Consider the following 27,813-nt stretch of genomic DNA (forward strand, 5'->3'; position numbering starts at 1 on the left):
CTGTTAAGACCGAAAACTATAAATCTATTGTATAAATCCAGTCATAATTCAAGTGAGTCTTTTATAAAGTATACCGCTTGCAATCTAAAGCCTATATGGCTGGGATAGTGAAGATTTAAATTTATCCTAAATGACTATAAGTCTTGATTCTTGGATTTATAGACTGAGACTGAAATTGAGAGACTACAACCCATGTTGAAATTCTCAACAGTGATGGGAAAGCTGGGTAGAAATGAAGCTCCCTATGCCTTCAATTGTATCTGCATTGGCCAAAATGCAACATGTTTTATATCTTAAAGACTGCCAATGTACCAGAATCTTGTTATTACATTTAATTACATTATAAAATAATGTTTTAAAATATGGGTGGTGTTGTGTCATAATGCTTCCTGTGCCATAAGCAAACAACTGTAACTTGCCTCAATGACTATGGCACTAACCTCTGTCATAATTAAATGCTTCGAACAAATAGTCATGGGTCACATTAAAGCTTGCCTTCCACCTTCGTTGGACCCCTTACAGTTCACATATCATGCCAATCGGTCCACAGATGACAAGCTCACACTTGTCCTATACACCATACTATCCTACCTGGAGAAAAAGAACAGCTATGCTAGGATTTCAGCCTTTAATACAATCATCCCACAGCAGCTAATAGTGAAACTTTCCATGCTCAGATTGAATACCTCACTTTGTATCTGGATTCTGGACTCCTGTCAGAAAGACAACAGACAGTATATGTTGGCATTAAGACATTGTGCACCATCAAACTGAGCATGGGATCCTCACAGGGCTGCATGTTTACTCCATTGCTCTTTGCCCTTCTAACAAGTGAGTGTACTGCCAGTCCAGCATAAATAAACTCATTGAGTTTTCTGGTGATACAAAAGTAGTAGGACCCATCAGTAATAAAGAATACATTTATTACAGATCAGAGGTGGAACAGTTAGTGAGCTGGTGTGGGGACAAAAATGTCAACAAGACACAAGAGTTGATAATGGACTTCAGAACAAACGCTGAATATACCCTTCTATATTTTAGTGGCTCTTCTTTAAAGAGGGTGGGCAACACAAAAGTCTTGGGCATTTACATCTCTGAACATCTCTCCTCTACTCTCAGCAGCGGTTGTACTTCCTTATAAGGCTGAAGCGTATGAGAATCCCTCCTTCCATCCTCACCACCTTCTATCGGGGCACTTTTGAGAGTAACCTGACAAGCTGCATCACATCTTAGTACAGAAACTGCAGTGTAACTCTGCAACTTGTGAAGATGATGGCTGAGAAACGTACTGGGGACTCCATCCCCTCCATTGAGGACATTTTTAAGGACAGATGTCAGAAGAAAGCCCTATCCATTGTGAGAGACTCCTCACACCCCTCTGACGAACTGTTCAAGCTCTTTCCATCTGGTAGGAGATATCGCTCCATAAAATCAAGAACAGCCAGAATGTACAATAGCTTCTTTCCACAGACAATAAGACCGCTAAACTCTCTGCAACATGCACATAACAAGCTAGTTTGTATACATACAGTATAATCATTTATTTTTTTAGCAGTAGTATTCAATTGACTATTTTACATAAGTATCGGTTGGACTTAAGGGTTGACTTTTGGTTTAGTTTTTTGTGTTTTTTTTTAATTTTTCCCTTTTTGCACATTTTCTGATCTTAAGTAACACAACTTTGTCCCACTGTGTTTTAGATATGGCTGGAATGACAAATAAAAACTTGAACTGAACGGAACGGAACTAGTTAGCACTTTTATGTCACAGCTCTACACCTTGCTTGTGTGAAGTCTTGCCAGACCCCATGGGAATCTTCATTTTGTCTGAACACTGCCATTTTCTGTAAGCACTTTAGGAAGCACGTTGGTGATGATTCAGATTTTGGTTTGGAGTCAGTCCGGTGCTACATGTCGGGTTTATTCTTGTCTTGAGTCCAATGCTCCCCAGATTGACTGTGGCAATGCTAAAGCAAACAAAGGAATAAGCTGTTACAGAATGTCAACAAATCAATATTTAAAATGCTGTTTAAATTTATGGTCCAAAATGTGCATTTTAATATTGTTTAAAAAGTCTAACAATGCTTTACTACCATAAGTAAAATATATTTTTATGTCCCATTGGGTTTTAATCTTTTCAGTTTCTCACTTTTTTTGTGATCTATGTGCCATGAGTGACATGAGAAGCCCACTAGCGTAGATAATGGAAAAAATGAATGGCCTTTTACTGAAATGTTCAAGGACACTAAATCAAAACATTCAAAACATAATTAGAAAGGAATTCATTTCCTAGTTTTTCAAGTGTAAGGGGTGCCCTGAAAGACATAAAGCAGGTGTCCTTGTCTGAAAAACTAATTTAATTAGCAAATCATTTGTTAAAATGAACAAAATGTGAGATCTCAAATTCAACTTCCCACTTCTTTGAAGAAGCTGAGAATTACCCTTGGGGTGTTCTTCATCTCCCTATTTAAGTTAGATTGTGCATGAATGCATACAGGGCGCTGCTTGACTGCCAGTGAGAAGAAAAGCACAGAATGTTTACATATTTTCATTAATACATTCAAATACATTGGCATATGGTGGCAGAGGGTGGTTTTCATGTTTTATTTACAATGATTATAGACTAGTTAGAATTTGGCACCCCACTTTCCCCCCCCTTTATCTTCTGCCTGACCCCATGGAGGTAAAAGTCAGCAACGGGTGCTCAAAGATGAAAAGGACAGCTTCTTTGAAAATTACTGTATATATTCCATGCGAGCAAAAATGAAATGAAGAGCAAATTCAATCAGCCGCAGTCTCCAGCAGCAAACCCAGCAGCACTGAGCATAATGCAGGAAATTACCATTGATGGAACAGAATTCCATCGCTAGACACAATCATGCAACTATTCACACAGGGCCAACTTGAAATCACTAATTAATCAAACTTGCATGTGTTTGGATATAGAAGGGGAAACTCCATGCAGACTCTGACTAGGCAAAGGATCTGAATTGCTATTCTAAGCACTATGTTGGGCATGAGAGGCAGACAAAGTCCAAAGAAAAGTTGGGGTGTCAACCTGGCCACCCCATTTCATAAAAAAAAACACAAGAAAACAAATGGCTTTAGCAGCAAAATAATGGCATAAGTATGTGAAAAACAATCAAAGGATATGTGGCCTCTGATAGCTAAGGGTCTGTCCATGGGGCTCTATCTTGTATTAGTTGGCTAGGGTCAAGACTGAGACACCACCTTCCCAGAATGACCGCCTTTGTGTGGTTTGAGCCAGAAGAGGCAGGACATCTTGGAGCGATGAAGACTGGGTTACTCACCGTCATAGGGTTTCTACTCTGAGCTGCAAAGGGAAGAGACTGGACTGTTAGTGCCAGTGTCCCCTCTTGTCCAAGAGTCTCATACCTACTCTGAGCTGATAAAGTAATCCACAGACATGCATGCGTGACAACTAATAATAATAATTACATTTATATAGTGCTTTTCTAATCTACGCAAAGCATTTTATATAGGCAGTGAGGAACCACCAAAACAACCACAGAATCCACCTGGATGATGCAATTGTAGCCATTCTTGTGCCAGTACATTTACAGCACATTAACTATTAGTTGGTGAAGGGGTGAGAGAGATAGTTAGCCAGTTAGAGAAAGGGGATGATTAGGGGCCAAAATAGACAAGACCGTGGTGGGCAATTAAGCCAGGATATTAGGGGACACCCTACTCTTTTGCCCATGGATCTTTTATGACCACAGAGAGTCAGGACTTTTGTTTTATATCTCATCTGAGACTCTGGGCCTCCTTCATGAAAAGGATTCAGGATTAAATGATAATACTACACTTATTAGAAATGGAGCAATTACACTTGTGAAATGTTAGCCTAACTCAATGCAGAAAAGTTCAAAAGCTTTACTTTGAGATATTAGTAATTTCTCTATAATATTAGAATAGCTCCTTCATTTATTTTTAGCTGACCTGCATTTCACTCAGTATATGTGACTTACAGAGCTAGTTTCTTTTGTCCAGCAATGGTGTTAAATTGTTACAGAACACATATGAACATGCAATGAATGTACTGGTCTTCTTTTTTATTCACATACTCTGTCTTTTTCTGTCATTTAATATACTTTCTTATGCCTAAGTTCTCTCTAAAATGAAGATCAATTTAGCATGAAATTTGGCATAAAAATACAATGTATTCATTGTTGCTCCTATTGTATATTGCTAGTAGATTATTTATGAATCATCTGTTTTTAGCTGTTTTCTATCTTCAGGTATTCCCAGACAGGGCTCTGTGGAGGCCATACTATATGTTGTACAACTCTTTGTTTTTCAATTATATTTTTCTTTCTGAAGATAGTCCTTTCATACCTGATGGTCATGGTCCTGCTGCAGAATGAAATGGGGACTGACTAGACATGATGGTATTGTGCGATGGATGAAAATCTGCATGTACTTCATTTCTCAGCATCAAGTATTCTATTAATTCTGACCAAATCACCAAACTTCATTTTAAAAATACAACCCAAAGACTACAGGGAACGTCCATTGTGGTTTACAAATTACTCAGCACCCCAGTTGTTGCATTTTTGTGCATAGGTGAGTCATTGGCTTTACTTCAACTTTAAAGTAATGGGATTTTGGCAGCAACTCTTCCATGAAATCCACTTTTGACAAGACTTCTCTGGACTGAATAGGGATAGCAGCACTGTAACTTCAGAGGTGACAGCAGTGATGTTCCTCTTCTGATTTGGAAGGGACATCAGTTTAATTTATCTCTCATCTGCTGCACTTATTTTTTGTGGCAGGCTGTTGGGTTTCTGGTTCTCAAACTTGCTCATTTTTTTGTGTATCTTAAAACTCCAACTCCTATCAGTTTTGAAAATTCTGCTTTGATGCATAATGCCCACCTTGTGTCTTGTTGCCATACTCACTCTTTTCATTGTATCAGAGTTGATGATTTGAAGGTTAGACCATAACATCTGCCACACCCTCACTTTTTAGTTTGGTTGTTCTTCTCCCACTTTGATTCTTTCCATACATTCTGCTTCTGTCTCAGTTAATCAGTTTGGTTCAAACATCTCATTTTGTCATTGATCACTGATCATTGCTTGTTATATTTGGGTAATCATGCGCTAATCATGAGGTAGAGACCTATAAAGTAATCTGAAATCTCTTCTTTTCTACTGACAAACATAAACATCCAAGGAAAGATTTACAGTATATAAAAATGTAGATGTTTGCACAATACTATAAATATAAGGCACATTTTCAGCTGGTAAGCAAGCAAATGATTAATTTAATCTAAAACTATGCAAAAGAAAGATTATAATTAAAACTGTTCACTCCATTAGGAGGATGTTACTGCCTTTGGCTCATACATACTATGCTTTCTTATGTTATGGCTACCCTTGACTATACTGTCCTCAACTGTGAAACATTCTATAAGCTAAGAGCAAATACACACAAAAATTTAAGGTGAATTCACAAGCAACTGCAAATGCATGAAACACTACAATTATATTCACGCAACACTGCAGTGAGTCTTCTTTACTAATAAAGACTTCTGTTTGAGAAGATAGAAATACATTACTTATTAGTACAGTGTGTTAAATAACAAGTACTGGCAAGAAATGGCCTAATGTGGAATTCATAAAATCTGGAAGAAGATAAATGGTGTATGAGAAAAATGTTTATAATAAGATAATATCTACAATTGACAGCCTAACACATGCTTTACATTGTGAGCAAATTGTAAACATTTAGATAGACTTAAAATTTTAAGGTGACAGAAATTCAACATTATAATTTACTGCTATGATTTAAAAAGCACAGAACAGTTTTCTGCAATTCATTTGTGCATCTGTTTACTCTACATTCAAAACACACTTTTATAATATGTAATATTTTAACAAAAAAGGTACACAAAAACACATAAGGAAACAGAACAAAGAGAATGAATTCCCACATATTGACATGTGACATGTAAAGAAAATCTTCAAATAAAAGAGGGAAATCCATCTGCAATTTACTTACTAAAGATGAATGGCTATGGACTGTCATGGGGACATTGAGATATTCACAATGCTTCCGTTATATATTAGAAAAGTAAAATTATCATTTAAACTAAGATTTCTATATCTCATTTCTTCATCCAAAATCATTCTGCTATGATTCTGATTTTGCAGGAATTCACCAAAAGCTAAAGTTTCATTTGTAGGCGGCACATCAACTGCTGAAGAAAGTTCAGTTGCTTGGGCTTCAGTGGTGTTTTGTTTCATATTGGCAGGTGGCACCGTCACGTATGACGAAGGACACAAGAATTCTTCACATTGTTCCAGGAGAAGCAGCTCAGGGCAGGGTACTCCATCATTTGCAGGCTGTAGAAGAATATAACGGGTTCTTTGGCGCAACCCACTGCCACAGGTGTGACTGCACAGTCCCCAAGGTGACCATTCAGACACCTCACAGTCTAGAGGTGTACCTTTAAATGATAAAGTTGAAAAGAATGTATGAAATTGTACATTAAGTTTTATATGTCAGAATTAGAAAAATGCCTTAACTAGTTCAATAAACAAATGATCAGTGCGCATCAGGATGTCAGCCATGTCCTGTCTTGCAAAGTTTCTTCTTTGTTTTTGTCATTTCCCACCAGAAGCTTTTATTATGTCTTTGATTTGTGTTTTCTCTTTATCCTTGCTCCCATGCCCTCTTTATTGTCAATAATGCCAGGTCTAATTAAGACATAGCCTGGCATATGCAACTTGTTGTGGCGTTAGTAAGCTTAGCTTGCACTTTCTTTGGCAAATTTGTTGTACTCACCACTTTGAATTAAAGTTAGCCGTCTTTTGGGTATCTCTATTTTCGATTTTTTTAATCTGGTATTGACTTTGAGTATTTATGGATTTGGGTAATTAGATCTATTCTTTGTTTTTCAGTTCTTTCATTTTCTTTGTGATTGTTCCCTTTTCTGCCTCTTTCTTTGTTAATTAGTTTAGCTATTTAATTTTGAATAGTTTTTCTGATTAGTTTTTATAATTGTTTTGTTTATTTCTTTCCATCCATCATTCAACCCGCTATATCCTAACTACAGAGTCACGGGGGTCTGCTGGAGCCAATCCCAGCCAACACAGAGGACAAGGCAAGAAACAAACCCCGGGCAGGGCGCCAGCCCACCACAAGGCACACACACACACTATGGACAATTTAGGATCGCCAATGCACCTAACCTGCATGTCTTTGAACTGTGGCAGGAAACCCACGCAGACACGGGGAGAACATGCAAACTCCACACAGGGAGGACCCGGGAAGCGAACCCAGGTCATCTAACTGCGAGGCAGCAGTGCTACCCCCTGCGCCACCGTGCCGCCCTCTTTCCATATTTGTTATTATTGATTATTGAATGCAGAATTTTTACATGTTTGGATTTAAAATTCATCAAGTAAATTAAATTAATAATTCAATTTTATATTCATTTGGGGTAGACTTTTTTGGTGGTTTTAGTCTTCTCTTACAAAAATTTCAAAACACTACCTGTTTCTGAACATTCATTAAGAAATCATGGGCAGCTCATCTATGTGTTACAATCAGAAAAACATGGAAATTGCATAGAATAATTGGTCGTTAAAAGTCTAATCAAATACTTTAATCAGTTACATATATTTAATTTGAATTTGCGGAACTGTAATTGCCTTGCTGCACTGTAACACTTAATGCATACTGTGGGTGCTCTGGAGGAAGGACAGGCATCCTGGCCGGGATAAAAGAAGGTTTTAATACCTGGCCATAAGGCCATAATGGAAGGACCGAGAAAATGGACTCACCAGGAGCAGGTCATTCCCCAACATGGCAGGCAGTGTTCCTCAGGGCTAAACCCAATAAGAACACCAACAGGGTTGCGTGGGAAATGGAGTCTGGAAATGCAACCCTGTCGGGGTCTTTGGGGTCGACCAGAGGTCACTGTCAGGGGAGGACTGCCTGGTTTTCACATAACCTGGAACTGCTCCAGATGACTGGGACAAGAGACCAGAAACAATTCCTGGGTCAGGCTTAAAAGAAAGTCTGCTGCCTCATTTGGACGAGTCAGAGTCAGGAGGCAGTGAGGAGAACTTCAAAGGCTGTATACCATATTGTCTGTAAGTTTAATTGTATTGGGCTGTCTGGATTAACAATGCTTACATTTGCACCCAGAGGTGTTTGTGGGTCATGTGTGTCTGGGGTTTGGGGGCTCGGTGGCACCCCCTACTGTTTACAACACTTACTCTGAGACATGTTATTCGTTAAATTGTAAACAAGTGGCCACAACTTAAACTCCATGTCATTTTGTTTTACATCCCAGTGTAGAATCGATGTCTTCAGTGTAAATCATAGCTCAGTTTGGAAGCATAGTGAGTAAAATTGTAGCAATTGCCATTGTACAGTACATATTTCTGAAATACAACAACAGCAAACCTAATATACTGTACCACATACAAAGCTACGCTGTGAAATTCTAATAGATGTTGACTGTAGCAGCTTACTGGATCCACACCACTAGCAAGGAAAACCTTATTGACTGGCAGTCAAATAAATTCATAACAGAGGGAATGTATAATGAGAGAACCTCCCAGATTAAAGAATGAATTTTGCTATTAAAATATAGAAAATGTGACTGTTCCCTGTTCACAAATTACCAATGGTTTACTTCATATTCCCAATGCAATATTAAATAATATGCTTCTTGCTATTTTTCAATCTTTATCTTATATAATTTCATAATCTCCAGTTGATCTAGATGAGTTTTAGAGTGTTTGGGTTATCTTTTACTCATGGTTTTTATTGTTCTGTTTTTATTTTTATATTTATTTGGTCAGGGTTTGATCACATCATCTAATGTTTGCGCCGTACTGATTGCTACAGACCATATTGAGCGCATGTGCCAATCAGTTTCCTAATGAATGCCAGGTTATTTGATGGCGAGGTGTTGAGGAGGCTCTCTTGTCTGAACTTTGCTTTAAAGTAAATAAAAGACTCTTTCACGATTAAGAATAAAATATGTCTTGGTAAGAATTTCAGGTTTTTGATTTAAGTATTCCCCTGACTACTAATTTTTTATGTAAACCCATTTATAGGAGTTTGTACACCAAATGCCTGAGCCTTGTTTGTTTTGTGCTTTTATTTCCTGGATAACAGCTTTAGCCTCAGCGACCCTGAATGAAATGCTCTTACTTACTAAATGATTGTGCTAGTCACAAACAGTATATCTCCTTTACTCTTCACAAAACACATACACTATGCCCTGGTCAGCTATATGGCATTTATGTGTTTCTTGCCTAGGGATCAGCACCTCAAACAAGGCAGAAGGAAAGGCCAATGCTGCTAAACGTTATTACTGTTCACTCAAGTCAAAGAGAGCAACCAGGCAGGGGCCAGACATGCTATCTCCTACTGCTACATATCATCTACCATCATCCATTTATCCATCCATTATTCAATCCGCTATATGCTAGCTACAGGGTCACAGGGGTCTGCTGGAGCCAATCCAAGCCAACACAGGGCACAAGGCAGGAAACAAACCCCGGAGAGGGCGCCAGCCCACCGCAGGGCACACACACACACACACTATGGACAATTTAGAATTGCCAATGTATCTAACCTGCATGTCTTTGGACTGTGGGAGGAAACCCACGCAGACACGGGGAGAACATGCAAACTCAGGGAACGCTACCCACTGCGCCACCCTGCCGCCCCATCTACCATCATTTCTGTATTCATTTATTATTATTTACTTTGTAGTTATCTAGTAAATTGCACAATGTTTGGTTTAAATTGGTCAGCTTTAGTGACTTTTTTTTATAATAAAGCATGTTATTTATATTAAATGTACATTCCATGTACAGTTTCACCAAGGCTTTTAAAAAAAATTTAACAAATGGACATTGACATGAAAAATAACAGGTCTTTTTTTGTCAAAAAAAAGCCAACAGAGGAAGACGTTGAAGTAGAGGGTGCTGTAAAAGGACCAAGACCAATGAATGTAAAAGATGATTTTTATTCTTCTCATTAGTCACCTGTCAACATCCTTGTGAAGCATCATCTCCATGATTAGATGGTATACACTGATAGTATTTTTCTAAATGGAAAATTGTTCTTTATTTCTGGTAGATATACTGCTGCGTAACACATTTTTTACACGTATCAGTCTAAGTTGACGTTTTTTGACAAGGGCCATTCAGACTTGGGGTTGGTGGTGGCTTTACACATTTACAGACAACAAACAAACAGCATAAATGAAATACATGCTGGATGTAAACTTTTAGTATTCTAAATTTGTGCATCTTATTTTATGATTTTTTGCTGTCCCAGCACTCTTTGCTTTGCAGTACACTCTTAAAAATAATGGTTCTTTAATGCATTGTATGATCCTTTAGTGGGTTGCATGGTTCCTTGTGAAACTATTGATAGATAAAGCACCATTTCATTCTGAGAAGGGTTCTTTGCACATGAAGTTCACTCTTTGTGCTTTGAAAAATTGTCCTAATATGTAAAGGAAGAAAATGAAATATTTAATGTATGGTAGGCTACCTGGCAGAACACTACAGTAACAGATTATGAAAACCAGAATTTAGTTTGTGTTATTGTTTGCAATGGGGGTCCTTTTAAAATCAGGTCCCATTTGTATTTCACAAATCTATTACCATCTAGTCATGATTATTTACAGACCTAAATAAATAGAATCTTATTTCTGGATGGGTCTTTTGGGACCCAAAAATGGCTCCACTATGACATCGCTACGAAGAACCACTCTGGCACCTTTATTTTTAACAGTGCTCTGTATATGAAGTTTGGTTTATTTTTGACGCTACCTCTTGGCTTACTAAGCGAGGTGTATGAATCCACAGAACATGTAAACTCCACTCAAACTGAAATTGAAAGTGGAATACAAGCCCACTGTATTGGATCCATCTATCAGAGGTGCTAACTACAAAGCCTCTGCTTTGTCCTAGTAATAGAAATGTGTGTCTGATTGTACTGCATGCTTTTCATTTAGAAGCTTTGGGTGCTGGTGTTAACTAAATAATTATACAATATTGTTTACGAAATTTTCAGTTAATAGGTTTTATATTATGTAAGAGTTTTACTGATTACTTCATACAGTACTTCTAAAACTTTCCATACGTAACATAAGCACAGTACAATGCATGAAGAGAAAGAATGAATAAACATTAAGCAATAAGTTAACTACTTAAAATTTAAATAATGGCAAAGTTTACTCTTTACAAATAGCTACATCTTATATCTCTTTTTAGAATGTTCTTACTTATTGTGCAGTTGAATGTAAGAACACTAATTTAAACATTAATTAATCTGATTAAAATTTGTTTGCAGTCTACTTTACCTTTCATTGCCTTGTTTTCTGAATTTTCGTTAACAACTTCACTGTTGATAGAAGACTCCTTTTCTGTCCTCTGGGCAGAAGATGGTTTGGTTTGATTGGCTTCTCTATCCATCAGGCTATCATTGTAGTTAACCATTTGTGTAGATAACAGACGAAACTCTAAATAGCCCAATCTTGGTAATTTTTGTAAACGAGGATAGTAAAATGAATTGGCAGGATGAGCAGGACTTTGTGCTGTAATGGGGGAAATTGGCTCTTGGGGCTCAGTGGCAAAATTTGGAGAAGAAAAAACAAAACCACTGTCTGTTCCTGCATCCCAAGGATAAAGATCAAAAGTCACAACTTCCTCCCAATGACCACTTTTGCAAAGATTTAGACTGTTGACTCCAACAAACCAATCTGGACTTGGAATTATGCGGGCCAAGATGGAAATCTAAAATTGAAGAAGATCATCTCATCTTAAGTAAACTGACTTGTAAGGATGTCTGAAAGAGAAGTTAATCTTTGAACGCAAAAAGAAAACAAGACAATATAAGGTAAGGTTTAATGTTGACAGCTAAAAAAACTCAAAGAGAAATTCTTTATTTTCAAAACGTTTACAGTTGACTTTTCATTGACTCAAACCAAACTCATCCAAGATCCAAAAGGAAAAATGGTGTGCATTGTCGACTATAGTACAGACTTATTAGTAATCACTATTAATAAAGACTTCTGATTCAAATAAATGTATGATGCAACTGGTGGTATTTTAGCATGTAGCTAGATAGATAGATAGATAGATAGATAGATAGATAGATAGATAGATAGATAGATAGATAGATAGATTCTAAATACTTTAAATAAAAAAATAAATACATACATACGTACATACATACAAACAAACAAACATAGATAGATAGATAGATACATACATACATACACACACTTTGGGTGTAGAAATAGAAATGTGTAAAATTAACACAATTAAATAAATGAAAAAAAACAATAGACAAATAGGTGACTGCAGTTTCCTGTGTATTGTGAAATTTTGTCAGACTGACGTATACAGGGAATTGAACAGCAAATGAGAATATATACATACTGAACAGTAAATAGAAGAAATGGTATTTAAAGTGTTCAGCACATGAGATACTCCAGACAATAAGGGATGTTATACCAGCGCCACCGCATGTATGCAATGAATCTCATCAAATTTGCAATATGGAGCAATGGCCCACCTGGTTTGTATCTAAATAGTGAATTGCTAAAAACTTCTGGGATAGTCACGGATTGTCCATAACAAACTCCATGTTTGAACAATGGGTTGCTCATACATGTAGTGCACCTGGAGCCAGATTACCAAAGGGCATCAGATTTGAGACTATATATTCTGAACACTTGGATAAAGGTGCTGCAAAGCTGTAAAATTATCAGCACTTGGTGAAGACCTGAATAAGACAGGAGTGTTTGCTGAACAGACCTGGGAGAAGAATGACTAATGAGTGCCCCTGATCAAAAAAAGTCCAACTACCACTCTGGAAGGACTCTTCTGCTTGTAGGTAGAGGACAGTGACATAGAATTTGAATGGTCCCTACTCAGGATGCAGCTGCATGATGCTGTGGCTAAAAGGTGGTTGATACTAATAAGGTTCACAGCACTAGGACTTGTAGTAGGAAAATAGTACTACGGAAGCTGTAAAGCTAAACAAAATGGACCTCCATGCAAAGTTATCAAGAAGATCCTCAAATTTTAAAGACAGGTGCTGGTAGGGCAAAATGTTGACAGATGCAACAGTGGGTGAAATGAAGGCCCATGTGTAGGCCACCAAGACAATAAATTTCCCTGGCTGTTTTCAGCAAGATATTGGAAACATTGATCTCACTTGAGGATATTGTGGAGCCTGTAAACCCAGTAGATACACTCTTTCCTGTTTAAGGTTACTATGGAGATTACAATATTCAGACTCTGCAGAGGAGAGAATGACACTTTGCTGGAAATGCTAATAGCTGTAGATATTGTTGAGTGTTTTACCTAATCCTCCTCTATAGTTTTGCAATTTTATAAGGGGACAGTTCCTCAAGACTAGCACATGACTTTGTTGGAATATCCTAGAGTCACACTCCTCATTCTTCCTGGAAAAGTCTTTGATGGGGTACTGGAACTGAAACTGCTCTGATAGTTGAACCTCAGTTTCAGGAGGAGCAATGTGTATTCTGTCCATGGAACAGTGGACCGACTTTTTTCCTAGCACAAATACCTCAGGGGTCATGGAGTTTGCAATCCCATCTATATGTACTATGTGAATTTTGAAAAGACTCATGACTATGTATACAATGGAATGTCCTACATTAGTATGGGGTTCTGAGCTGCTGTTGAATGCCATTCTATCCTCATAAATGTTGTGTTCATATACTTGGCATTAAGTGGATATCATTTAATGTGGTTCACAGGTGAATCTTGACTGCTAAATGTTTATGATTTTCAAGAGTAGAATATCAATGAGCAACAGAGGTTTGGAAGGCGTTCGGTTAGAGAACCTAATGTTTGTATCTGTACTGATTGTAGATGTTATTGCCCTCTTAGCCTCATCTGGTTGTGAACTCTAGAAAGCCCCTAGAAAAAGGTAGTTAATTTTCAGTAGGTAAGCAGTTTAAAAGTTGAAGAGTTCAGGTGTCTAAGGGTCTTGTTTGCAAGTGAGGGTGATCACGGAAGTTATAAATGAATTGGTAGGGCAGCAGCAATATTATTAACATTGTACCAGAATATAATGGTGAAGCAGGAGCAAGTCCACAGACAAACCTGTAAATTTACCTGTCAGTCTTCATTTTCACCCTTACATATGACCACAAATTCTGGGTACTGACTAAAAAAATGAAATCCTGAGTACAAAAAAGTTAAAATAAAGTTCCTTCATAGGGTTATGGGGTTCACACCCCATGATAGGGCAAACAAGTCAGCTTTTGGAGAGAAACATCTGCTCCTCCAGATTCAGATAAGCTAGTTGAGGTGATTTAGAAATATAGAATATGATTTGTCTTGTGCACTTCCCTTGGGAAATACACCAAGCATTGCCCATTGGCAGAAGACTGAAGAATAAACCCAGAATTTGCATTTTGGATAATATTTCTTGAGTGTCCTAGTGTATTTATTTTCCGGGAAGGCCTGGAGAAAGTTGTCGTGTATAGAGATGCCAGGTCAGTCTTTCAGGTCTATCTATCTATCTATCTATCTATCTATCTATCTATCTATCTATCTATCTATCTATCTATCTATCTATCTATCTATCTATCTATCTATCTATCTATATATCATAGTATGTATGTCCATGTATTTTACAGTTTTCGTGTGAAGAAATGCTTTGTAACTGCTTTTAAATCCACTTGATCCAGCTCATGATAATGAAGAACCAGAGTCTATCCTGTTTTCTGACATTTCTGTAAAATTTATTTTAGGCCAGGTTCCAGCCCTTGTGCCCAAGTTGAGTAGCCTTGCATAAAGTTTTAGCTAACATCAGTCTTAATTATTTCCTGAATAATGTAATATTGTTTTTATCAGGTCTCCTCTCAGACATCTAAGATAAGAGTAATGTTTTATTTCCATTAAAAAAGTCTTCTAGTATAATTTACAGTACATTTATATTTTCTGAGTATTTCTTTTTTTCCAAGTGTGTATTGCCCAGAACTTATCATACCGTATACTTTGTTAACATACAGTATATTGCATCTCCTACTGGAAAGGAATCAAGCCTATACATTTCTGTGATTATGTTATTAAATGTGCCTTTATGATTTTAATTACTTACATAATAATATAAAGGTAAAGTTACAGAAAAATTAGAGACCTCTGCATTGCTGAAATAAAACTCACAAGTCAAAAGTGCCAGTTCTATTCAGCCTCTTTTAATTGCATTTATGAATGGATGACTGCATAAAGCAAAATGCTAAATGACTGTCACCATATAGTGTATAAATTTCTTTGAAAGAGATGTGAGTGTCTGCCAGTTTGGCTTGGGTTATACTGATTGATGCCTAGCTGTTGGCATCACGTGCTAGTGGAGGAGGGTCACAGAAGAAACTGGTGCATCAGTTCACAACAATTACCACTTCAGTGTTATTATCTTCTCTTGAAGAACAAGACCTTAACATCTAACATAACTGTTTTAATTGCACCATTTTGCCAAATGCAGCATTTTAAACTAGCATTTTTGGTAACTCATTATTTATGTGTTTTAAATTGAATTAAGTTTTAAATATGAATTACGTATAAACTTTTCACTTTCCAGAAATAAGAGCAGGTGTAAATGTTACTCAGCATAGGATTAAGTTCAGTATTAAAACAGAAACTCCTTGTATGTACATATATAGAATGTAGACAAACAATTTTTACCAGAGGAGAGTCAGGCATCAGAGTGATGGTGCTGCTCTGCTTTCCTACTCCCGCTTTAATGGCATCTATCAAGAAGCAAGTATCTGATTCCAGTTCCTTTGACAATAATTCATATTTACCATCCTCAACAAACACTTTAAGCCCTTGCGATGCCAGCCCACCTTCAGTCCAAATGAAATCCGGTGACTTGTGAGAACAGCCTGAAAAACAAAAACCAATTAAATTTTGCTCTACTCATTATTATGAGTTGTCCCTTTACATATACTTTGCCAAACCCTACCCTAGGGTCACAGAGAGCCAGAGCCTGTCTGAAAGTATCTATCAAAATGCAGAAACTAACAATGAAAGTATATCATTCAGAGCACATTTACATAAAGATTTACTTTATCAGCCCCAGTCAATTTAAAGTCACCAGTTAGAAAGGCTACATGTATTTGGATTGAGGATAGAAATTATAATCCATCCACCCATCCATTTTCCAACCCGCTGAATCCGAATAGGGTCACGGGGGTCTGCTGGAGCCAATCCCAGGGCACAAGGCAGGAACCAATCCTGGGCAGGGTGCCAACCCACCGCAGGACACACACAAACACACCAAGCACACACTAGGGCCAATGTAGAATCGCCAATCCACCTAACCTGCATGTCTCTGGATTGTGGGAGGAAACCGGCGCGCCCGGAGGAAACCCACGCAGACACGGGGAGAACATGCAAACTCCACGCAGGGAGGACCTGGGAAGTGAACCCGGGTCTCCTAACTGCGAGGCAGCAGCGCTACCACTGCGCCACCCAGAAATTATAATCCTATTTCTTTATAGAAATTTTTTTGCCCCACGATTAAATCTTGCAAGTATCACGCTATTGTTATCTCTGTCCACGCCTCTTTGATCATGGAGCTCAAATCATTATGCCCCACATACTCATCTCGCAGCTGGCATCTTAACCCACTTTTATTAGCAGATGAGAACTGTACAGAGGTAACATCCAAGCAAAGTGATTTTTTAGAGACAAATACATCCTCAGAGGTCTCTACAGGAATACTCTGGGAAACTCTGAAGGCATTTCTAAAAGGATAGATTATTTCATATCTCTCCCACAAAAATAAATCGGAAACCAAGAAGGCATCAGAGTTAATCAGTAAAATTATCAGAATAGATCAAGAACATGCCAGGTTTCCAAATGAGGCACTTTATAGGAAAACACATGCTCTGAATTCAGAACTCCTCCTCTTGACAACAAAAGAAATGGAACAACTCATTTTCAAATCATGACATCATTACTATGAACATGGAGAGAAGGCTAATAAGATCTTAGCTCAACAAATCCACAAGTAGGAAGTTCACAATGCAATACCAGTAATTACCAACACAGACAAAATCATTGACCATAAAAATATAATGCACACATTTAGAGACTACTATAAGTCCTTATGTTCTACTCATTTTAAAGAAGACAAGACACAATCTAATAAGTTTCCGGATGCATTACAGATACCACAGCTAGATACTCTCAGTTCAGAGGAACTGGATAAACCTGTGACACTCTCAGAATTACAAGATGCTATAAACTCACTTCAGAGTAGGAAATCAGCAGGGCCTGATGGCTACCTGTTTAATTTTCTAAAAATAATTTATTTAAATTAACTCCTCTTTCATTAGCAACATTTACAGAAGCTATAAACAATAAAATTCTACCTCAGAATTTTAGCCAAGTATTAATTACCGTCTTTCCTAATAAAAATAAGGACTTATTACAATGTGCATCATACAGACCAATCTCACTTCTGAATAATGATGTTAAGATACTCTCCAAAGTTCTGGCTAGATGGATTGAGAAAGTGATTCCTTTGGTAATATCACAAGACCAAACCGGATTTATTACAGGCATACACTTAGCTTCCAATCTTCAATGCCTGTTTAATGTAATATATTCACTCACAAAGTCTAACGCCCTGGAGAAATTATTATAGTTGGATGCAGAAAAAGCATTTAATATGGTTGAATGAGACTACCTTTTCACTACCTTGGACAAATCTAGGTTTGGTCCGAACATATGTGCATGGATCAAACTAGTGTACTAGTCCAGAAGCTTCAGTTTGTATTAACAATATTATTTCAGACTACTTAAAACAATAATGTGGCACTAGACAAGGATGCCCCCTGTCACCACTGCTATTTGCAATTCCCATTGAGCCATTGGCAGTTCACTTTCAAAATGCATCTGATGTAAAGGGTATTATCAGAGAATGACTTGAACAGAAAATATCACTATATGAAGATAATATGGTACTATATATATATATATCAGATCCACAAAATACTGTGCCTGCAGTCCAAACAGAATTTCAAAGGATTTTTGGTCTCAGAATTAATTTGAATAAAAGTGTACTTTTTCCAGTGAATTCTCATGCACACAATATTAGATTGGACACCTTCCCTTTTATCATTTCAGATCAGTTTAAATATCTAGGGGTAAACATCACAAGTAAACATAAAGATCTTAATCAACAAAATTTTGCTGTCTGCATGGAAAAACATAAGAAAGATATGCATAGATGGTCTACCCTTCATCTTACTTTAGTTGGATTAATTTACACTGTCAAGAAGAATATCCTTCCTAAGCTTCTTTTTCCATTTCAAAGCATCACCGTATACATTAACAAATCATTTTTTAAGAAGTTAGATTCAATCATAACCTCGTTTATTTGGAATTTTAAACTTCCACATATCCAAAGGGTGATCCTACAAAGATCTAAGGTAGAAGGTGGCATGGTTCTACCTAACTTTCAAGTTTTGTACTGGGTGGCAAATACACAAGCTATAAAAACCTTGACATTAACACAAAAAGATGAACATACACACTCTTGGTCCACATTAGAAATAAAATCCTGAAGTACTTCTTTATATTCCTTGCTTTGTATCGTCAATATGCTAACTACCCAATTGAGCATCATTCACTCAGAATATGGAACCAATGTAAAAAAGTACTTCAAGATAGAGAAGCTTTTATCTGTGGCACCTCTGCATGAGAACCAACTTTTACCACCCTCTCAAATGTATGCAGTTTTTAGTGTTTGGAAATCATACGGGATTAAATCACCTACAGATCTGTACATACTGTAGATAACGTCTTTGCATCCTTTGAACAATTACACTCCAAACTTAACACATTTTTTCCACTATTTACAAATTAGAAACTTTGCTAAACAAAATCTGCCCAATTTTCTTCACCTCCCACCTGTTTCTATTCCAAAAGAAATATTCATCAGTCTTGAGAGCTCTAGACAGCATTTCTGTAATATATAAAAACATTTTAAAGTCCCTTATTTTCAAAGATCCCAGAGTACAGTAGGAAAGGATCTTTTACTCAACATTTCAGAAAAGGAGTGGAAGGTCAGACATGCACAGAATTCACTCGAGCTCAACTTATTATTCAACTTAAAATCTTTTATCGAGCACATCTGTCTCATTTAATATTATCCAAAATGTTTCCAGGGCAAGATCCAACCTGCGAACATTGTAATTGAGCTCTAGCCTCATTGGGCCATATGTTTTGGGTGTGCACCATATTAACATAATTTTGGACCAAAATCTTTAAGTGCCTTTCAGACAGCCTTGGTGACACAAGCCCTCCTAATCCACTAACAGTTGTGTGTGTTACACTCCCAGATGGGCTTAAAGTGGAAAAGATCAAACAAACTGTAATTGCCTTTACTTCACTATTGGCACGTAGACTTATCTTGCTCATCTGGAAGAAATTCTAGCCCACCTCTTTGAAGTCAGTGGGTAACTGATCTTATATACCATTTGAAATTGGAAAAAAATCTAATTCTCACTTAGAGGATCTGTTCAAAACTTTTTAAAAACCTGGCAGGATCCAAACATTTTAGAATAAGCATTTACATTGGGAAAAGGATTCTCTCCCCTCCTTTTTTTCCCTTCATGGATGGGGGCTGATTTGAATTAATTTTTGTCAAGTGTGACTTGCTTATATGGAATGTTACTTGATTTTAATAAATTCAATTAAATGTAAAAAAAAAAAAATTCAATTGTAATCCTCACAGGCAGAAGGTGCAGTTTTGTCTCCCAGATGCCTGTATGCAAGCAGATTCTTCCACCTCATCCCACAGATGCTGAAATGGGATGAGATTTTATAGCTGAGCAGGCCAATAAGTTGGAGATGTCACTATAAAGTCCTCATTATCTTCAATACAGTATCTGTCAGTCAGTCAGTCATTGTCCAACCTGCTATATCCTAATACAGGGTCACAGGGGTCTGTTGGAGCCAATCCCAGCCAACACAGGGCGCAAGGCAGGAACAAATCCCTAGGCGGGATGCCAGTCCACTGCAGGGCACACACACACACACACCAAGCACACACTAGGGACAATTTAGGATAGCCAATGCATCTAACCTGCATGTCTTTGGACTGAGGAAGGAAACCGGAGCACCTGGAGGAAACCCACACAGACACGGGGAGAACAAGCAAACTCCATGCAAGGAGGACCTGGGAAGCAAAGCCAGGTCTCCTTACTGTGAGGCAGCAGCGCTACCACTGCACCACTGTGCTGCCCTCAATACAGTATCCTGCTGGAAATAACCAGTACCAGATAAGTAACTGATGTTCATGGAAGTAATGTTTTGGAGAGGGGATTCAACTGCATGTTGGGAGAATATTTCTTGAACCATCACAATTTCTGTTTACAGTTTTCTCACCTGCTATGAAGAGTCCATTGCCTCATGAGACAGTCTTGCCATCAGTATTGATCAGATAAGGCTGGAACTTCCAAGATCACTTGAATTTGTTATTCTCCACAGTTACTCAATGTTTTTATTCTGTGTGCACTTTAATAAATGTTTTTTGGTTTTTGCCAAAAATACTGGAACCCAGATAAGTAATCTCTTCCAATACTCAATATGCAATATTTTCTATCACACTTTTACATCATTTCAGTAACTGTGGGCTGTCTTATCAGCCTAGTTGTTTCTTCATATCCTTCATTAGTCTATCAAATTCAAAAAAGTGTTTTTGACTGATACTTGTCAGATGTTGTTTGTATGATATATTAAACTAAGACTACTAAGTATGAAAATAACATGGTTTGGCAGTGTTCCACTGATGAGTTTAGTTATATTATCTCATGTTCAGATTCACATAGTGTCATATTTTGCCAGTCTGAAGGTCTGAATGCAGTTGGTCTGCATTCATTTATCACACATGTAGACTTTAAGCTAAGAAGAATGGGAAAGGACAAGGATGAAGCTCTGTATTGTTTCCCTTAGAGAGAAGGAGGACTATTCAGGCAAACTGATCTCACTTCTTCCCTCCAGGGTAAAGCTCCACCCCTTCCATCCCTGAAATAATTGAAGTCACTGGAAGCCGGTGTTCATCCTGGACGCTGTTCCCATGAGGGAGAAAATCCCCTTAGTCAAAGATATTATAACAGATCTACCAGTTGATGTTGTACTGGGGCTACTTTCTGCATCATTATTTTCTTTTGCAATTTTCTTTATTAAATGGAGACTGCTGATTTGGCAACCCAACATACTAATGCTCCCTCTGGCTTCTCTGTTTATAATGTATACTGATGTGTCTTGATGGTGGTATGTGTGGCCTGAAGTGTTGCCCAATATGCTCAACATTCTGCTCTATGTACACTAAGTTTTTATTATGTTTTTAGGTACATGTAACCTCCCACATACATATTTTTATGACAGCATCACATACTATATAAATAGAATGCTATTTAAAGTAAAAAGGCAGGTACCAATTGATAATAGAAGTATGAGAGAAAACAGGCAAGACTAAAAATATTTGGTGCTACATATTGAATATACCAGTGAGAGTACATTAAGAACATCAAGATTCTTCCAGTTTTCACACATGACAGTGCCATCAGCCATATGCTTTCATCCTAATGTGAACCTGAGGTCAGAGACAATCCTTGTATTAAAAAAGCTGATTACGGCACACCTGCCTAAAAAAGCTTAACAGACTGACTCCAGAAATTCAGCTAAAAACAACAGTGAACATTTATGCAGCAATTTCATTTTGCTTAAAGGTAAGATGGGTAAAATCCCATTTAAAGATTTAAATACATGAATGAATGAGCTGGGACAATTAGAAGTAACGCATATCAATGCTTCAGTTATACTTCCCACTGAACAAGATATTGTTTGCTGTATATTGCTCAGTCCCCAATAAGATCCGCAGAATAGGCTCAGGTGCTATGAAAGATGACTCATAAAACATCTTAGTCATCATTCTTTGATTATTATAGTAAATTGGGGAAATCATCAGGATTGTTGTCTGATGTCTTATTTGTTCTCCGTACTGTTTGATTCTCCATGTTAGGCTTTTACTGTCATTTTTTTCAGTTATGTTTTGTTTTTGTGTCTTTGTTTCCTCTCCCTTACTTCAATCCCAATCTATCAGTCCTCTCAGGTATTTCCTTAATTAAATCAACAGTTACCTGACAGCTCTATATAAGACACCGGCTGCCACAGCTAAAGTCAATAATGTCCTAATTGTCTCAATGACTATATCTGTGTGGAAACACCTGCTTTCAAAATCATGCGCATGCTTTATGTTTCCTTCATCTTGTAAGTAACCTGTATATAAATTATTTTAATAATTCTGAGATACTTTAGTTAATTAAACACAATGTGGGACGCCCAGGAGGACGTGAGGAGGGCTTGTGCCTCCTCCAGACCGCGAGGGGGCGTCCGTCCTGGTTTTGTTGGCGACCACGGGTGGAGGGCTTGGAAGCCCAGCCCTGTAGGGGCCCGTGGTCACCGCCAGGCGGCGCCCCGATGCCGGTTTATCCCGTATGGTCCTCGGCTGGGGCTGGAGCCCGGCCGGGACGCTTTGGAGGACCAGAGGAGGGCGTGCCTCCTCCAGACCGAGTGGGGGCGTCCGTCCTGGTTATGCAGGGGGCCTCGGGTAGGGGGCTTTGAAGTCCAGCCCTGTAGAGACCCGTGGCCACCGCCAGGCGGCGCCCCAGTGCCTGTTTATCCCGGGAGCCCGGCACTTCCGCCACACCAGGAAGTGCCGGGGGGAAGACGACCGGGGAGACACGGACGGCTTCCGAGTGCGCAGCCAGCACTTCCGCCACACAGGGGTGGGGCCACCGCTAAGTGCCGGGGAGCAGCTGGAACCCGTCCGGGTTCCCATAGGCCTCCCTCCAGTCGGTGGTGGACGTCGGGAGGCAGAAGGACGGAGCTTGAAAGAGGACAGGAGGCGGCCAGGAAGCAAGGCACAGAAACTGTGGGCCCTGGACTTTGGGGGATTCAGTGCCAGCAGCACTGGGGTTTGTGAGTGTGCACTGGACATTTATAGTTGTAAATAGTGTTAATAAACGGTGTGTTGGGTGAAAATATGTTGTCCGTCTGTCTGTGCCGGGGCCAGCGTTCACAACAAGTATATACGTGGTTCATGTTTTATGCCATTCCAAATTTTTTTCTTCCATTGTCCTGATAAAAGTGTCTCAGACAGGTTAGCTCTTTCAGGGCTGATGTAGACTTTTGTCAAAAGGAGGTGTTAACAATTGTAATCAACTGTAAACTGTGACAACTCCAACCATTATGTTTTAGTTGGACTCTCTTTGCTAGAAGGAAAGTTAGATTCATTGGTTTGACTGAGATTTCCTGCGCTCGCGTGAGTAGCAACGGCAAAAATGGCACTAACATCTGGCGAGAGATGAAAGTGAATGCTTAAAGCAAAATACTCCGTGGACGACGTTTTGCCTATTATCTCTGAACTGGACTTATGACTTGTCGGACTCAGTTTTTGATACAAGTGATCGAAAACGAATGTGAGGTTCCAGCTTCAGCTGATCAGTCCCCAGCTAGTCGTGGTACTGACAGTGTTCGCCAGGGAGGACTGACACTTAACAATGACAAGTGGCAGAAACCAGAGTGACCGCCGCTGCTGCTGTCCCAGCCAAGCAAAGACAGCCTGGCAGCAAGCCTGCTGCACATTCTTGGTAAACTGGCAGCCACAGCATGCAGCAACAGACGTTTTATGTTGATATCTGTGTGAAACCATTGTTTTTGGAAAAAATATTCAGCCCTCAAAGAGTGAAATCACTTGCTCTGCGTTACATGTGGATTTGCACCTTTTAGCCATTAAGTTAAATACAAGTCAGTATGGTCATGTTTCCTGTTAACTCCCTCAATAATAAACTCCACAATTATTTACTTACCAAATATTTAGAAATGCTGGAATATGGAAAATTCAAATAGCTTTCTTAAATATAAATTACTCTAACTTCTTCAAATCAAGAAAATCACACTAAATCTAAGCAGCAGTTCTACCATAAATGAGGGAAAACAATATCCATCCATCCATTATCCAACCCGCTATATCCTAACTACAGGGTCATGGGGGTCTGCTGGAGCCAATCCCAGCCAACACAGGGCACAAGGCAGGAAACAAACCCCGGGCAGGGTGCCAGCCCATCGCAGGGAAAACAATATAGCACTGAAAAATCTGCTTTGTCACTTCAGGGTCATAGGCAGACAGATCGTACCCTGGAGCACTGGCCGCCTTGGATAGAATCAGCCCTGGATGGCGAACCAGTCCATTATAAGCTGTTCTCACACACACACACCCAAACTCACTTACATCAAGCCAGTTTACAAAGATCAATTGATCTTTCATATTTTTAGAATATGGGATAAAACCTCATATAAGGAAAGGGAGTAGGGGCAAACTCCAGGCACATAATGGCCAGCCCTGGATTCACACCTTATCTCTTTTAAGCTAAGCAGCAGCAGTCATTCTTGTGATACTGTAAATTTTCCTCATTAAATCTTGTATGTTGTTTTCAAATGCATCAGTCAAAGTTTAAGAATGCTTTCTCAGGTTGTACAGACTCCTTAACGTCATGACCATAATCACGTTCAAGTGGCAGATGAAATTTAATGTAAGTAAATGTAAAGTATTACACATTGGAAGTATAAATGTTACATTTGAATAAAACTTGGGAGTTCTGAGAATTGAAAGTACACTTTATGAGCAAGATTTAGGAGTCATAGTATACTCGTCGCCATCAACTTCCAGACAGTGATCAGAAGCCATTAAGAAGGCTAACAGAATGTTAAGTTATGTAGCACAGTGTGTAGAATACAAGTCGAAGGAAGTTATGCTGAAGCTTTATAACACACTGGTGAGGCCTCATCTGGAGTAGAGTGTACAATTTTGGTCTATATAGGAGCACGAGAAGAGTGACTAGGCCGATTTCAGGACTGTAGGGGCTGAGTTATGAATAAAGAAAGAAATAGTTGAACCGTTTCAGTGCAAGCAAAAAAAATGAAGAGGTGACATGATTGAAATGTTTAAAATTACAAAGGGGATTAGTACAGATGATTGAGACTTTAAAATGAGTTCAACAAGAACACGGGGACACAGTTGGAAACTTAATAAGGGTAAATTTTGCACAAACATTAGGATGTTTTTCTACATACAGAGAGCCATAGACAAATGAAATAAACTCCCACATAGCATGATAAACAGTAGGACTTTAAAGACTTTTAAAACTCAGCTTAAGGTTATTTTGATAGAATTAAGTGGATAGGACTGGCAAGCTTTGATGGGTTGAATGGACTTTTCTCATCTAAATTTTTCTGATGTTCTAAAGTGACTTTAATATGCTAAACTAAAACTGGGAGCTGTCAAGGCCACAACCTGGAAATCTTTTGTCAGCACATACATAGATGCAAAAAAGCAAATTAACAAACATAAATAAAGACGTCTTTGTTAACAGACCGAAGAATATAATGTATTACATTGTTAAAGGAAACATCTGTGTTTTGTACTTTCATAACACACAGGTTAAAAAAAAAAATTATAGAGATATCATGCAGTGTTCAGGACATTTATTTGAATGAAAACATATTTTTCTCCTGTTTTGGGGTTATGTTTATTTTCTCCTTCATTCACTGGAAAGCTGCTGTTCTTCATCACTGATAATAAAGGATCCTAGTTTTTCTTTCTCATACTTGGTGAGCTCAAATAAAAGAGCCGTTTTCCACTCGTGGCATATTTTGAAAACTGCCTGCTTGCATATATGGGGCTGCTTCTGGGAGACTTGATGTGGCTCATTAGAAATAACTGAGACTTGCAAGCTGGAATGAAAATAAAATTATGTGTTGACTAGAAAAAAGAAAGAACATAACAGAATTCTATAAACGGCAGGCTTCTTTACATGTCTGTTCAGCTCATCCTCACCTGCAGGATTCAGTTGGTGCTAATGAGCCACAGCGTGCAGACAATACACCTGATGGTCTTTGTATGGAATGCAGCCCTCTTAGGGCATTTTAACAGACGGTTTTAGGCAAGAGCTACTGTAGCATTATTTTAGTAAACACAAGTACTACTCAAAAAGTACTCTTGTCTTAAATTTACCAGTGAATCATTTCTAGATATCTCTGATTTAAATATTTAAATGTTGATGCTTTATGTGCAAGTTTTTTTTTTTAATTCCTTCTCTACTGTTGTAACAATTATGACAGGAACTGCTGTATCTTCCTCTGATGCCACATTTCCCTGGTGTGTGTTAGTGTATGTCTGTGTGTGTGTACGTTTGTGCAAATGAATCATGTACAAAAGTAGTACCATGCAAGATGAAGGAAGTCTTTATGTTCCTGGTCCTTACCAACTGCACTCTATATAAGATGTTGCTCATACTCAACCTGCTCTGACTGTTAACCGAAAATGGATGAATGTTGTTTACTCAAATAATGCTTAATTTATATAATTTAAACAGGAAATTATAATAGAAGTATACATTCACATTACTGTATATGCATGTGACTGAGCATGTGTGGATCTGAGCCGTGCTTAACAATGGACTGATGGCCTATTCAAGGCTGGCTCCTACTTCATATTTGATGTTGCTATAATAGACGCTAATATTCTGTGCAAGTGAGTTTGATAAGCCAAGAAAGAAAATGAATGAATGAATGAATTAACTGAAAACATAACTGCTGTAGCAATCCATGGTATGCCCTATATACACTGTAAACTATTAATAATATTTAGTACAGTACAGGCATTCTTTCCCTAAGTTGCTAACTGGTTAGCTACTGTATACATGATTTTATATATATATATATATATATATATATATATATATATATATATATATATATATATATATATACAGTGGAACCTCGGTTTACGAGTAACTTGGTTTACAAGTGTTTTGCAAGACGAGCAAAATTTTTTAATAAATTTTGACTTGATAAACGAGCGATGACTTGCAATACGAGCAGTATGGATACACTTTGTCTGCTGAGCGTCATGTGATCACAACTGAGCTGATGGTTCTTCTATCTCGCACGCACGCGCGTCTCTCTCTCTCTCTCTCTCCTTATCTCTCTTGCTCGCGTGCAGCGCATCTCTTTCTCTTTTCTCTTGAGGGCAATTGTCTCCTATTCTCAGTCTGAGTCTGTGTGCCTCACTCATATAGTCAATATCCGTACGAGCGTATACTGTTTACTACAGCATTGTGACTGTGTGTGTGTGTGCACGCGCACACGTGTGTGCTGTGAAGTGCGAGTCCCCATCTTGCGCCCCAAAACACAAAGCTGAGTCTCAGTACTTTAACAACACCAGCCGCCTTCAGCTTGAAACAGCAACAGCGCTGTTATTTATTGTAGTTGGATCTTTATAATGTTCCTTGTATCACCAATTGACGGCAGGCGCTTATAGCATGTCTGTGATCTTTTTGGATGCGCTTATACGGCGAACTGCTACAGCGCTGAGAGACTGTGATTGCTTTGGGACACTCTTCCGCGTGTCGTCGCGTTGGGTGGAGTCCCACATGAGTTTAGAAACTCACTCACACCAGCCATGATTCTTTTTAAAGGTAAAGTGCAGGTTAATTTGTTTTATGTATTTTTACTTTATATTTTGTATTAATCATTTTTATATGAATAGTTTTGGGTTGTGGAACGAATCATCTGAGTTTCCATTACTTCTTATGGGGAAATTCGCTTTGATATACGAGTGCTTTGGATTGCAAGCACGTTACCGGAACAAATTATGCTCGCAAACCGAGGTTCCAATGTATATATAT

General features: G+C 38.3%; 1 protein-coding gene across 3 annotated transcripts in view; it reads right to left on the minus strand.

Moving 5' to 3' along the window:
* Positions 1-1,601: 1,601 nt before the first annotated feature.
* LOC120542326 (spondin-2-like) overlaps positions 1,602-27,813 on the minus strand; it is a 30,379-nt gene continuing 4,167 nt past the window's right edge. The window contains exons 2-4 of one of the 3 annotated variants that reach the window (XM_039774725.1): positions 15,731-15,930; positions 11,365-11,797; positions 1,602-1,966 (exon numbers count right to left, since the gene is read on the minus strand). In XM_039774725.1, the coding sequence (XP_039630659.1) occupies positions 1,920-1,966; positions 11,365-11,797; positions 15,731-15,930 (680 nt within the window). In that variant the 3' untranslated portion in view covers positions 1,602-1,919. Of the gene's footprint in view, positions 1,967-5,633; positions 6,472-11,364; positions 11,798-15,730; positions 15,931-27,813 lie in introns of those variants that run through there. The other 2 variants (XM_039774707.1, XM_039774716.1) reach the window with 2 other exon arrangements.

The sequence above is a fragment of the Polypterus senegalus genome, chromosome 1, assembly GCF_016835505.1.
Source record: "Polypterus senegalus isolate Bchr_013 chromosome 1, ASM1683550v1, whole genome shotgun sequence".
In the NCBI taxonomy this organism is placed as follows: domain Eukaryota; kingdom Metazoa; phylum Chordata; class Cladistia; order Polypteriformes; family Polypteridae; genus Polypterus; species Polypterus senegalus.